Raw genomic sequence first — 14,309 nt, forward strand, 5'->3', positions numbered from 1 at the left:
GAACAACTCGGATTCCAAATATAGGGTTCGTTTGCAGGATTCGGAAGAAACTCTTGTCGTCATTCAATGCGTCAAACATACACGATGTGATTGATCCTCGAGATTGCATTATCTCAACAACAAAAATTAAGTATTCTTCTGATAAGAAACCAAAGAATAGTGTTAAATGCGATCATTTAGTTTTATATTGATTTAGGAGTATTGGAATCAAGGGTTTATAAATCCGTCAGATCTCTCTTACTCTCGGAGGCACCTTTTAGAATTCACATGCTCCGAAAGGATAAAATCGTGTAGGTATGCCTAGAAGAAGGGCCTAGAAGAAGGGTCCGATGCCTACACCTCGGTCGAGTAAACTAGTCGTGCACCTCGGTTATGAGCCTTTGATTCTCACACTCCCTCTTTCTTACCCTTCGAGACTTTTTAGAACTCACGTGCTCTGAAAGAATCGATCAAATGATCCCTTATCAAATGATACAATCTGAGACAGGATTTAAACCATAAGTTACGGTCTGTAATTGAAGTATAAAGTGATGCAATCTCGGTTACTTACTTAGGTCGAGTATAGTAAACGCTCTAAAATACATTTGGTTGTGTGCCACCAATTAGGAGCGATAATCTTTTAAATTGGGTAATTAATCACGTTTATTTGACACAATAATATAGACCCGTTTGTGTTCTTCATTTGAACTTACATTATACATTTAAGTCTATTTCATATCTCAAGACTTCGTGAGAGGGGATTTTGAATCTAATATTCATTGCATCATTTCCTAACGAGTTAAGGATTATTAGAAATTAAACCCAAAATCGTGATGACAAGCAAATCATGAATCCGAATAAAATATTTATGCAATACCCCTCTTTATTTGAGTTTGTATCTCGTTCATACGGTAAAATTATTCTAAACCAACTTACACATGAGAGCATGTTAAAATTTATAAATATATTAGGACATTTCATGACAACTTAAGTTTTTATGATTTGTATTAACAAAATCAAATTATTTATCAAATGAACGAATATTTAGATAGAATTTTTAAAGATTATGTAATTCATATTACAATCCCTAAATTTTTTTTTTTTTGCTTTTCATAGACTTGCGATAAAAATGTCGCATTAGGTTTACTCAACTGTATAAATCATTATCAAACCATCCATTTCAACTAAAATTTGGTGTGAATTCTACTCATGTAATTAAATCTCCCAATTTAAGGATAATTTTTTTTCTTGCTAATAAAATTTAGGAAATAAATATTCAACATTCCAAATTGAGTAATATTAATTTTATCAATAAATTAAATGAATATATAAATATAAAAAATTACCTTAGGTGTAGGACTCATAAGGGATTCCTCTCCTTTGTTCTTCACCAGCTCAAGTGGGAGGAACGACGAGTTATGATGAGAGATTTTTTTTTCCTTTCTTGAAAGATAAATATTTTCTTCTATTCTTTCAAGTGTCTATAATTTTATTTTTAGATTGAAACATGTTATAATTATTCATGAGTTTCTAAGATTTTTTTCTATTCTTTCAAGTATTTAAAATTTTATTTTTGTTTTAATATATATTGTAATTATTCTTGTTATATGTAGTTTCTAAAATTTGTATCCTACATGTGTAATTCTAGTTATAATACTTGATTTCTATTAAAATATATAATAGTTTATTAAAAAATTATTTCTCCTCTTATGTATTTTTTTCTTTTAATCTATTTATTATGTTTTAATGACTCTCTATTAATGATTAGATATTTTGATTATAATTCCATACTATAATTCAGAATTGAGGAAATTGAATAGAATTTCAATTGAAATTAATTAATAGGTCAGCCAGACTCGTTGGCTAGGCCACAGCTTATAAACTATGCCTAGCCAGTATGTTAGGCTCTAACCCGAAAGCTAACTTGAGTCAAGCAGTCATGTGTAGTGCACATAATAAGTCCATGAGTCCCGGCCTAACATGGTGCATGCATGGTTATGTGTATGTGCAGTGCAATTCACTAGTATATGAATTGCCCAACTTAGCTCGATACTATGTAGTCTAGATTATTGTCCTTATTTTATTTGATTAGTTCTAGAATGATTAAATAAGGACTAGAAAGTTTTAATTAAATCGAGTTTAATTGAGCTGAATGAGCTCAAGTTCAAGTCAATTTAGTACTAAACGATATTATTTAATATTGATGATGTGTGAAAGATGAATTCAGATATTCTAATATATAATTTCATTCTAATATGAAATGATTTTGTTTCCTTACCGAGGAATGGTCTGATAGTTTTCTTTAGGGATTAATGGGTCATTAGACATGTTGGTTGGACGATTCCTCCATCTGCTATTAGAAGGAATATATTTTCAGTTTAGTGGATGAGGGACACTACTCTAAATACTATTGGGAGTGCAATATGGTTTTGTTTTCATCCACGGAAAACATAAACTCATCCCATAGAAAAAAGTCTCTCCATCCGCGAGATGTGCTCATTTATGCATTTGATATATGTTAGTAGGATGATTAGCTTTTGAATATATATTTATTTTTAAAATAACTTATAAGGGTTCCTACTCAATGTTGTTAAATTTTTTTTATTTTATTTTTTGATTTGTAAAGTAGCTTTCAAACAACACCGATTGGATTTCAGTTGAGAGCATATCTTTATATATCGTTACATAGAGCCAATTGAATTTTATTTTTTACTTGGCATTACTATATTTTTTTACTACTTTTGACTTATATTTTGATGAATAAATAAATTATAATAAATATTTATAATATTATTAATAAAGTGATGTTTATTTATTTTACTCTTGATGTACCTATGAAAAGATATTATAATCCTATAAAAAAAATCTAGGATGTAACCTCTTTGTATAGTTTTAGAGCATGATTCAAGGTATGTAGGTCGTATAATTAATTTTGATCGATAGTTGTCTTTTGACCTGTTATAGAAGTAATAAAGCCAATTCAAGAGCAGTAATTCTACCACTCGAGTCTCATGATCGTAATGTTATTAGTCTACCCACATGTTCGAGCAAATCCTAGTTTGGAAGTTTTATGCATTATAGAGCAAATATAGTCCTCACATATACTTATCATTGATCATGTGATAGCTTCCTCGACATTATAGAATACACCTCATACCTCAGCACATGTCAACACTCTATATGATATATATGGAATCCTTAATAATATTAGAGGCTTCTTTGAGCTTAAGGAGGAGCGAGATAGAGCTCAGTAGAGTGAAAACAACACTTTAGATCATTTTAAGAAATTAATGAAGAAAACATTTGAAACTATTAAATATAGAGAAAATAAAAAAATGTCATTTCTCTTCTTTTATTTTGAAATGAAAGATAAATACTTGGTGGACCTAAAAAAGAAGGATATTAGAGGTAGAAGATTATATGGTAACTTGGGATCAATTTAAAAACATATTATATGAGTAATTTTTTCTTGATTTAATTCATTTTGAGAAGTAATAAGAGTTCCTTTGCATTCGAGTAATTATTATTTCACTAAGCTAGTTTTAGTTCTCTCCACATTTTACCTTCAATAAATATCAAAAAGCTTATCACTTTAAGAGAAGACTATTTTTAATATATATTCTGATAAATAAATAAATTATAATAAATATTTATAAAATAATATTTATTTATTTAACCATTAATGTACTTGTGAAAAAAATGTTATGATCATGTGAGAAATAATTCAATATATGATAACCCAAATCTTATCTAGTATCATAGACAAATTATCTTGAATTCCAAGATGTTACCTAATGATGTTGAGAAAGCATTGTATAAAAGGTAAAAATGTTGAAGTCTATTAAAGCCTAAGTGTATGCTTGGAACAAAAGTCTTTAAATAATCATGAATAAAAGATACATGTGAATTGGATAGATAATTAAACTATGAAAGGAGATGAGGTGATGCTTATGCTACAACTATGAGGAGAGTATACCATATCTTTATTTCTCATTTTTATTTAAATTATTTAAGTTATTTTGGTACTTATAAATGTGAATGGATATAAAATAGATATTTAAACTATATTTTGCATGAATCCCAAGATTTAGGTAGCTAATTGGATTTAGATTTACTATAGAATAATGCTAGATAAGTAAATTATTATATCAAAATTAGTTATTCAAAATGGATGCTTACATGGAGTCAACTCAACTGAAGCCTTATTTCGTGCAAGTCTGTTATCAATATTAAGAACAATTGAAGCCATAATTAGGGTATGACCGACAAAGTTCCTTTGATATATCAAGTGTGGCCAGACTGAAAGTACTATTTGACTAAAAAAAAATTATATAAGAATACACGAGTAGAGTTTTTATAGTATAGCTTTAGAACCGTAACACAAATAATTATATGCATTGAAATTAGAATGATTTCATATATCTTTCAATTTTGATGAAGTCATGCTGCAACAAATCTGTCGTACATACAATAGACATAACATGATGATAACGTTGACATGTTGATCATATAGGATCACATGATATCGAGTTGTTGATCAAATACCTTTGATCATATAGGATCAAAGCGTCAATCATATCATTATTCTTTTATTAAAATAAAAAATATAAAAAAATAATTCTTACACTATAACTTTGAAAAAAAAAAGTTCATAATTTGAAAAGAAACTAGAAGAGAAAAATTGATGTGTAGGCTGAAATTATAAAAGGATCACACCACATGAAAATGGGAGAAGGGGGTAGTGCTCAAGCTATGCATGTAAAGTGAACCGACCATCTTGATTTAGTCCTACGTGCTAAGTGGGTTGAGGAGTCGATTAAGTTATAAGGATACGATGAATACAATAAATATTTTGAATAAGTAATTTTAATTTAATAAATTAATGGATGAATTGTATCCAACATTATAATATCAATTAATGTTGTCGTCTTCCACCAGCCCACCCAGGCCCAAGTTTTTCCTCTAGTCGCAGGCCTACGTCCCTTGTGATCCGCCACACCGTATACTGTGACATCATTGTCCAACTCTTTCGTTTCCTTCCCGTCTTCAACCGCCCTCGCTTTCCTCTTCCTCAATCTCCAGATCTGAAAAATGGCGTCACACGAATCCACCAACGACGTCGACAGGAGAGAGGAGAAACGCGACTCCGACGGTGGATCCGTGGCGACCAACGTGGTGCCGCGGCCGATTCCGGGGGAGCGGCGCAAGGTGGCCCTGATCACCGGCATCACGGGGCAGGACGGATCGTACCTGACGGAGTTCCTGTTGGGGAACGGATACGAGGTGCACGGCCTCATCCGGCGCTCCTCCAATTTCAACACCGCCCGCCTCGACCACCTCTACGTCGACCCCCATAACGCTGCCAAGGCCCGCATGAAGCTCCACTACGCTGACCTCTCCGACGCCTCTTCCCTTCGCCGCTGGGTCGACGCCCTCCTTCCCGACGAGGTCTACAACCTCGCCGCCCAATCCCACGTCGCCGTCTCCTTCGAGATCCCGGACTACACCGCCGACGTCGTCGCCACCGGCGCTCTCCGCCTCCTCGAGGCCGTCCGCTGCGCCACCAAACCCGCCCGCTACTACCAGGCCGGCTCCTCCGAGATGTTCGGCTCCACGCCGCCGCCCCAGTCGGAGGCGTCCCCGTTCCATCCCCGCTCTCCATACGCTGCCGCCAAGGTCGCCGCGCACTGGTACACCGTCAACTACCGTGAGGCCTACGGCCTGTTCGCCTGCAACGGCATCCTGTTCAACCACGAGAGCCCCCGCCGTGGCGAGAACTTCGTCACCCGCAAGATCACCCGCGCCGTCGGCCGCATCCGCCTCGGCCTTCAAACCAAGGTCTTCCTGGGCAACCTGTCCGCCGCCCGCGACTGGGGCTTCGCCGGGGACTACGTCGAGGCCATGTGGATGATGCTGCAGCAGGAGGAGCCCGGAGACTACGTGGTCGCCACCGAGGAGTCCCACACGGTGGAGGAGTTCCTCCAGGCCGCATTCAGCTACGTCGGACTAAACTGGAAGGACCATGTGGTCATCGACCCACGGTACTTCCGCCCCGCCGAGGTGGACAGCCTCAAGGGCGACTCCACCAAGGCGAGAAAGGCGCTCGGATGGAAGACTAAGGTGGGATTCCAGGATCTGGTGAAGATGATGGTAGATCATGACATCGAGATCGCCAAGAGGGAGAAGGTGCTCGTGGATGCCGGATACATCGATGCCCAGCAGCAGCCATAGAATAGAATTCTTCTTCTCTTCTTCTATCTTCACACGCTATTCATATACCCAAAATTTTCCCACTACATGTTATCTTCTTCTACTTTTCCTCCTCTGTTGGTAATATATTACTGATTAAGTAATGTGCTACACTTTATTCTGCAACTTCGTTTATGTGCTACTCACTATGTGATTGTAGTATAATGTTATTATTAGTTTGCTTCATCTTATGTGTTATCACTCAGCCTGCTCAATCATTCTGGCTCTTATACAAACAAGAACCCAACTTTGTTGTTCTTCTTAACACAGATAAGAAGTTGATGTACTGTAATGTTTTTGAAAGGTTTCATATTGGATACAGTTTAATATAATACATATAAAACAAATTAAATTTGATGATTTCATTGGTAGGTGTGACATTATAAAAATTGTAATTTTAGGATTATAAGTGTGTGCACTAATGCATCAGTTTGGAGGCATTAGTTGATAGGGGTAAAAACAGATTTGACGTAACATACAAGATTTGACGTAATACACTACGACGTCAGCTACCCCTGGACGGCACACTGCCCCAGGGAGCGAGCATTAACACCAACATAATGTGCACCCATACTCATTGTACCCAGACGACCTCGTCTGACCCCGCACGACCGGTCGAGGCAGGGGAAGGCGTCGATCGAAGCTCGCCATACCCTACGGCAGCTCGGCCTTCCACGCAACGCCCACGACGACGACAGACGCCATCAGAAATACGGCCCTGCCCCGGCAGGATAGCACATCAGGTAATATCAAACTCACCTATAAATACCCGCTGGCTCCCAACGAATAAGGGGGACGACTTCATCCGAAAACTCCTCTCCCAATCACTGACTTGATCGTCGGAGGGGTCGGGCCGAACCGCCGACCCGACCTTTGTGCAGGTACTCGACCGAAGCCGACCCTAACCGGCGCAGTGGACCTTTCCAATCAAATCCCCCGCAATCGGCTGCCACAAGATCTCGAGAGGAGCCACGCCTGGTCCCAGCCATTCGGACCCCTGAACCAGCTGCGTCGACCCCGAGGTCACGGCTAAAAAAGTTACTTACTGTAACAGATTGGCGCTAGAAGGAGGGCCCGTCCGAATGTCGAGCGATCAGCGATTCCACTTCGGCGAACCCGCAACCGTCGGGCCGCCCACGATCACCATCCCGGCGGAACACCCCCCCGCATGGTGAATCCCATGATGAACACCCCGCCGCAACGTCAGAGCGTTACTGGCGGTTGTTCAACGACCCGGGCTTATCACCTCCCGACGGCGCTCCCGCCGGCCCGTCACCAATATCATCCGAGGCCTTTCACGACCTCGCTCACCAAGTCCAAGCTCTTACGGGCGTGGTACAGACCATCGTCTCCCAACGAACTTCCCCGCATGCGACCCGGCCTTCACGGCAGCAGGAGACCCCCGCCCGGACTCACGCACCACTTCTCGAGCTCCCCACCTCGCCTCAGAACCCGATAGCCCGGCCCGGGAGCCGAGAGGCAGAAGACACCGTGAGCCGCCCCGAGCCCGAGGCTCCATCCGCCGACTCAACAAATGCCTTGCGAGCTCAGTCAACGACTCGACGAAGTACAACAAGAAGTTCGTAACTCAAAAGGAGAGCTCGGGACAGACGGACAGCAAGGATCCCCGTTCACCCCCGAGATATAAGATCAAGCGATCCCGCCGCATTTCCGCCTTCCCTCGCTAGATGCGTATGACGGTGCCGCTGACCCAGCAGACCACGTGGCCGCTTTTCGTGCCCAGATGGTGCTATATGGGACTTATGATGCCTTGATGTGCAGGGCATTCCCAACAACCCTGCGAGGGTCAGCCCACGCGTGGTACAGCAGCCTGAAGGCCGGGACCGTCGCCTCCTTCGATCAACTTGCCAAAGACTTCGAGCTCAACTTCCTGGCTTACGCTCGACCAAAGCCGTCCATGGCGTTGCTCCTCGGACTCAACCAGAGGGAGGACGAGCCCCTCTCCTATTTTGTGAACCGTTTTACGACCCAAATTCGAGGACTATCGGACGCTCACCCCTCTCTGTTGATGCAGGCGTTCATGACAGGCCTGCGCCCTTCCAGGTTCTTTTGGTCTCTCGTGGAGCGGCCCCCCGTCGCGGTCCCCGAGATGCTTCAGCGCGCTAGCCAATTCATCGCCGCGGAGACATGGATGGCTGGGAAGCGGGAGGAGCACAAAAAGGTCAAGTCGGAGCCGCCCTGACAACAGCAACCCGCCGCGTCCCAGCGTAAGTTTGACAGATCCGACCCAAGGCCTCCCCTCCCCGCCTTGAATTCATCCCGAACAGAAATATTTCTCCATGAGAAGGGGAAGGGGCTACTCAAGGATCCTCACCCGATGAGGAACCCGCGAGAGCTCGCGGACCATTCAAAATATTGTCGCTTCCATCGACAGCATGGACACGACACTGAACAGTGCCGTGAATTGAAAAGACAAATTGAGGAGCTCATTCGCATAGGGCATCTCGGCCAGTACCTCCGGCCGGACGGAGAGCTATCACCACACCCGGAAGGCCTCGTCGAGTGACACATCGACGTGATAGCTGGCGGTCCCGCATCGGGGGGGGGGGGGGGGGGGGGGGGCTCCATGTCGGGAAGAAAGGCGTACGCCCGAGCCGCTCCAGACGTAACCCCTGGACACGGGCCCGAGCCCGAGATCACTTTCCTGACCGGGGTGTCCGAGCGACCCGAACACGACGACGCCCTTGTGATATTGGCTAGGGTGGCCAACGCGCAGGTGAGAAGAATCATGGTCGACACTGGGAGCTCGGCCGATATACTTTACTTCGACGCCTTCCAGAAGCTCGGCTTGGCTAGGGAGAATATGAGGCCGATGTGCTCGGCGCTCACCGGGTTCACAGGAGATTCGATATCACCCCTGGGGGCTATTACTCTGCCCTTGACCCTGGGGACCCCACCGAGGTCGAAGACGGTGATGATCACATTTTTGGTGGTCGACCTCCCCACGGCTTACAACGCCATACTCGGTCGGCCGACCCTCAACAAGGTCAGAGCCGTCGTCTCGACCTACTACCAAACCATCAAGTTCCCGACTCACGCTGGGGTCGGAGAAGTTACGGGAAGCCCCCGAGAGTCCAGGCGGTGCTACCTGACTGCCATTTCATTACACAAGAGGGCGAGGATCGAGCCACCACTGGAGGATCTGCGAGAAACCAAAAGATTGGCCCCCCATCCCGAGCCGAGGGGATCCACCATCGACATACCACTGTAAGAAGCTTGGCCAGACCAGACGGTCAAGGTCGGTTCGGAACTGCCCGAGCGGGAACGGGAGCAACTCGTCGGCCTCCTACGGGAGAATGCCGACATCTTCGCTTGGTCCCCGTCTGACATGACGGGTGTCGATCCGGGGGTCGCACAACACCATCTCAACATCCCACCTGACGCTCGCCCGGTAAAGCAAAAACCCAGGCGGCAGGCCCCTGACCGGCAACGCGCCATACGAGAAGAGGTGGGCCGACTTTTAGCTGCAGGCTTCATAGAAGAAGTCAGATATCCTCAATGGCTATCCAATGTAGTCCTCGTGAAAAAACACAATGGAAGCTGGAGGATGTGTGTTGACTACACCAGTCTTAACAATGCATGCCCGAAAGACTGCTACCCCCTCCCGAAGATCGACCAGCTGGTCGACGCAACGGCCGGACACGCACGCCTCTCTTTCATGGACACCTATTCGGGATACAACCAGATCAGAATGGCGCCCGAAGACAGAGAGCATACGGCCTTCCTCACCGATTAAGGGGTGTACTTCTATAAGGTCATGCCGTTCGGGTTGAAAAATGACGGGGCCACATATCAGAGAACGGTGAATAAGATATTCACCCATCAGATCGGAAGGAACATGGAGGTTTACGTGGACGACATGATTGTGAAAAGCCAAGAGGCCGGAGCGCACCTCGCCGACCTGACCGAGGCGTTCGCCACGCTACGCAGGTTCGGTATGCGACTCAATCCCACAAAATGCGCCTTCGGCGTCACCTCCGGGAAATTCCTCGGGTTCATCATACACGAAAGAGGAATTGACGCCAACCCTGAGAAGGTTCAGGCAATCATCGACATGCAGTCTCCCCGGACGATCAAAGACCTGCAACGACTTAACGGGAAGGCTCGTCGCCTTGTCTCGCTTCCTCGCCCGGTCGGGTGATCGCTGCCTCCCCTTCTTCAGGGCGATCAAGAACCCGAAAAGCTTCCAGTGGACGACGGAGTGCGAGGAAGCTTTCAAACAAATAAAGCAGTGCCTGGCCAAGCTCCCCCGACTCGCCTTTGTCTCTCCCGGGGAGAAGCTGGGCCTCTACCTAGCGGCCTCCCCATATGCAGTCACTTCCGTCCTGATCAAAGAAAGCTTCGACGAACAACTTCCGATCTACTACGTCAGCCACATCCTGAGTGGACCCAAGGAGCGTTACCCGCCGATAGAGAAACTCGCACTCGCCCTGGTGCTATCAGCTCGGAAGTTGCGCCCCTACTTCCAGGCCCACCCGGTGGAGGTCATCACCGACCAACCTCTTTGACAGGTCTTATCTAAATTTGATGTCGCAGGGCGGCTCCTCAAATGGGCGGTGGAGCTCGGCGAACATGATATAAAATACGTGCCCAGGACCGCCATCAAGGCCCAGGCGGTAGCCGACTTCATCACAGAATTAATTCAGATGGCAGACGGGGATCTCGAGCAACCTCCCGAAGCTTGGATCCTACACCTGGATGGCTCGGCCAGCTCAAAGGGCGCCAGCGCGGGGCTGGTTCTGCTCGCCCTCGACGGATGCTCGTTCGAGCGCTCCCTCCGCTTCGGGTTTCAAGCCACTAACAACGAAGCGGAATACGACGCACTCCTAGCAGGACTCAGGTTGGCCCTCAAGATGCAGGTGGCTGCCATACACGTCCTCACCGACTCGCAGCTTGTTGCCGAGCAGCTCAGCGACGGATACGAAGCTCGAGACCCAACCATGACGAAATACCTAACACGGGTAAGGGACCTGACCGCCAAATTCTCTTATTTTACGTTATCTAACGTTCCAAGGCAGGAGAACTAGCGAGCCGACGTGCTAGCTAAGCTGGCGTCAAAGCCGACCCCCGAAGCATGGCCGGAGGTCGAGGAGCTCCCTGTCCGCGCCATCGAGGTAGCGACTACGGCCCCTGGCAGTGCGCCGATCACATGGGTACAAGAGCTGCTGCGCTTCAAGCGGGATGGGACCCTTCCCCACGATGAAGTTGCGGCTCGACGCCTGCGTCGTACACACGCATGGTACACCGAGGTGAGTGGGCGGCTCTATAGGCGGTCCTTCACCTACCCCCTCCTTCGATGCTTGGAGCCCGACGAAGCCCGAACGGTCTTGGCCGAGATCCACGAAGGAGTCTGCGGAGAACACGTCGGCGGGCGAACCTTGGCACACAAAATACTCCGCCAAGGTTACTACTGGTTGACCATGTGCCGGGACGCGAAAGCTTACGTACAGCGGTACGGTTCGTGCCAAGAACATGCCTGCGCACCCCGGCAGCCTGCGGTCCCGCTCAACCCCATCGATTGCGCGTGGCCATTCGCGCAGTGGGGTTTGGACCTGCTTGGACCTTTCCCACCGGCTTCGGGGCAGCGGAAGTACATCATCATGCGAGTAGATTATTTTACAAAGTGGGTCGAGGCTGAGCCGTTAGCGACAATCACGGAACACCAAATGGAGAAGTTCATGTGAAGAAACCTAGTAACTCGGTTCGGGTTGCCCAAAACCATTATTACGGATAACGGACCTCAGTTCGCCGGTAGAAGGTTCCGGGAGTTCTGTGCCAGTCACGGCATCCAGCTAAGGTTCAGCTCGGTGGCCCACCCTCAGACGAACGAGCTGGCAGAGGTAACCAATAGGTCAATCTTGGACGGACTCAAAAGAAGAGTGTCCGTAGCCCGATCGGCCTGGACGGACAAGCTCCCTAGCGTCCTATGGTCACTGCACACCACTCCCAAGACCGCAACTGGAGAGTCCCCGTACAGCCTGACGTTCGGAACCGAAGCCGTCCTTCCGCCCGAGGTAGCCATTGCCACCCTACGGACAGGAGGCTATGACGAGGAAGTCTCGAACGAGGGACTTCGAGCCGCCCTCGACCTGCTGGAGGAGCAACGCGCCGATGCACACTTAAAAGCCCTCTCTTATAAAAGGGCCGTCGCAAGGGTCTACAACAGGAAGGTACGACCCCGACCAATCAAGTTAAGCGACCTAGTCTTACGCAAGACCGAGGTAAGCGACCCGACCCAAGCAAGGGGGAAGCTGGCCCCCAAATGGGAGGGACCTTATCGGGTCATCGAGGTAGTCCGATCGGGTACATATAGGCTGGAGACGATGGACGGTTCTTCTTTGCCAAGAACATGGAACGTCCAGAACCTTAAGAAGTTTTTCGTCTAAGAAAGAAGTTTTTCGCCTAAGGGAAAAAGTTTTTAGTCTAAAGAAGGGGAAGTTTCTCGTCAGAGTAATGAGCTTTTCGTTTTTTGAAGATGAACAACATACGAGAAGAAAAGTCTTCTTTATTTTAGAAATAGGGAATTACAAGACTCGACTATAATAGGACTCGAGGATTACAAAAAGAGATTACATAACTCAACCCCAGCTCTGTTAGGATCGAGAGCACTAAGAGGGGGGGGTGAATTAGTGCAGCGGAAATCTTTCAGCGATTAAAAATGAAAGCTGCGTTCGTTCGATAAAAACGATTTCGATGTAAAAGCCGATTTTAAGATTACTTAAGATTAAGCGCAGTTTTACTTCTAAACACAGTTTACGTCTAAACACAATTTACGTTTAAATGTAGTTTGCGTCTAAACGCAGTTTTACGTCTAAACGCAGATTTACGTCTAAACGCAGATTTACGTCTAAACTCAGTTTACGTCTAAAACGACTAAACACAGTTTGGGCAGTTTTACGTCTAAACACAATTTTACGTCTAGACGCAGTTTCAAAGGGATCTGAACTTAGAAACTCGTTCGTAAAAGCGCAGAAGATAGTTTTGCAGAATCAAGGCGTAAACGTAAACTGTAATGTAAATATCGTACAAAAACACTGGTTTATGTCTGAAAGCAGATTCGGACAGATCAGCACTTAGAAACTTGTTCGTGAAGGCGCAGAAGACAGTTTTGCAGAATCAAAACGTAAACGTAAACTGTAATGTACGAAAACACCGATTTACGTCTGAATGCAGATTCGGAAAGAACATCACTTAGAACTTGTTCGTAAAAGCACAGAGAGCAGTAGTTATGAAGGAGGTTTGCAGTAATGATAAAGTGCTCAAAATAAATGCAAACCAGAGATTTAGAGTGGTTCGGTCAGTCTTGACCTACTCCACTTTTGGCTTCCTCCACCGACGAGGTCACCGACGTCAACTAGAGGCCTTCCTTCAATAGGCGAAGGCCAACTGCCCTTTTACAGTTTCTCTCCTTTTGACAGGCTCAGGAGACAACCTTTACAGACCTTTCTCTCCTCACTTAACAACTCAAAACTTGAAGAACAGAAGGAGGAGACTTAAAGGCTTTACAACACTTTTGAGCTCTTAGAATCACAGAAAAGATCAAGATTTCGGTGTAGGTCTGTATCTTTTCAGTGCTGAATGGGTGGGGTATTTATAGGCCCCAACCCAATTCAAATTTGGAGCTCAAAACGATCAAATCCCGGAATTCCGGGATCAGGCGGTTGCACCTCTTGACTGGAGAGGTTGCACCGCCTGGTAGAGCTCGAAGACTGAGCCCAGGCGGTTGCACCTCTCTGTCAGGGGCGGTTGCACCGCCTGAGTCTGGCTCGGAGACTGAGCCCCAAGCGGTGCCACCTCTTGACTGAGGCGGTTGCACCTCTCTACTAGAGCTCGAAGACCGAGCTCAAGCGGTGCCACCTCTCTGTCAGGGAGGTTGCACCGCCTAGTCTTGCTCGAAGACTGAGCTCAGGCGGTGCCACCTCCTGGCTGGGGAGGTTGCACCGCCCAGTCTCGCTGGGAGACTTAGCCCAGGCGGTGCCACCTCCTGGCCTGGGCGGTTGCACCTCCTGGTGCAATCAGGGTCCGAATGGTTAGCTCCATTCGACCCAATTTCAGTCTTT

General features: G+C 46.2%; 3 protein-coding genes across 3 annotated transcripts; all 3 read left to right on the plus strand.

Annotated features, from left to right (window-relative positions):
* The first annotated feature begins 4,974 nt into the window (after window positions 1-4,974).
* LOC135605319 (GDP-mannose 4,6 dehydratase 1-like) lies at window positions 4,975-6,414 on the plus strand. The gene has a single exon (XM_065095272.1). The coding sequence runs from the start codon at window positions 5,071-5,073 to the stop codon at window positions 6,208-6,210; it is 1,140 nt and encodes a 379-aa protein (XP_064951344.1). The 5' UTR covers window positions 4,975-5,070; the 3' UTR covers window positions 6,211-6,414.
* Window positions 6,415-7,972: 1,558 nt separating this feature from the next.
* Window positions 7,973-8,431, plus strand: LOC135604794 (uncharacterized). The gene has a single exon (XM_065094444.1). The coding sequence runs from the start codon at window positions 7,973-7,975 to the stop codon at window positions 8,429-8,431; it is 459 nt and encodes a 152-aa protein (XP_064950516.1).
* Window positions 8,432-10,895: 2,464 nt separating this feature from the next.
* LOC135604795 (uncharacterized) lies at window positions 10,896-12,635 on the plus strand. Its single transcript, XM_065094445.1, has 3 exons — window positions 10,896-11,210; window positions 11,277-11,855; window positions 11,994-12,635. The coding sequence occupies exons 1-3, from the start codon at window positions 10,896-10,898 to the stop codon at window positions 12,633-12,635; spliced, it is 1,536 nt and encodes a 511-aa protein (XP_064950517.1).
* The last annotated feature ends 1,674 nt before the right edge of the window (window positions 12,636-14,309 follow it).

This window comes from Musa acuminata, chromosome BXJ2-2 (assembly GCF_036884655.1).
Source record: "Musa acuminata AAA Group cultivar baxijiao chromosome BXJ2-2, Cavendish_Baxijiao_AAA, whole genome shotgun sequence".
In the NCBI taxonomy this organism is placed as follows: domain Eukaryota; kingdom Viridiplantae; phylum Streptophyta; class Magnoliopsida; order Zingiberales; family Musaceae; genus Musa; species Musa acuminata.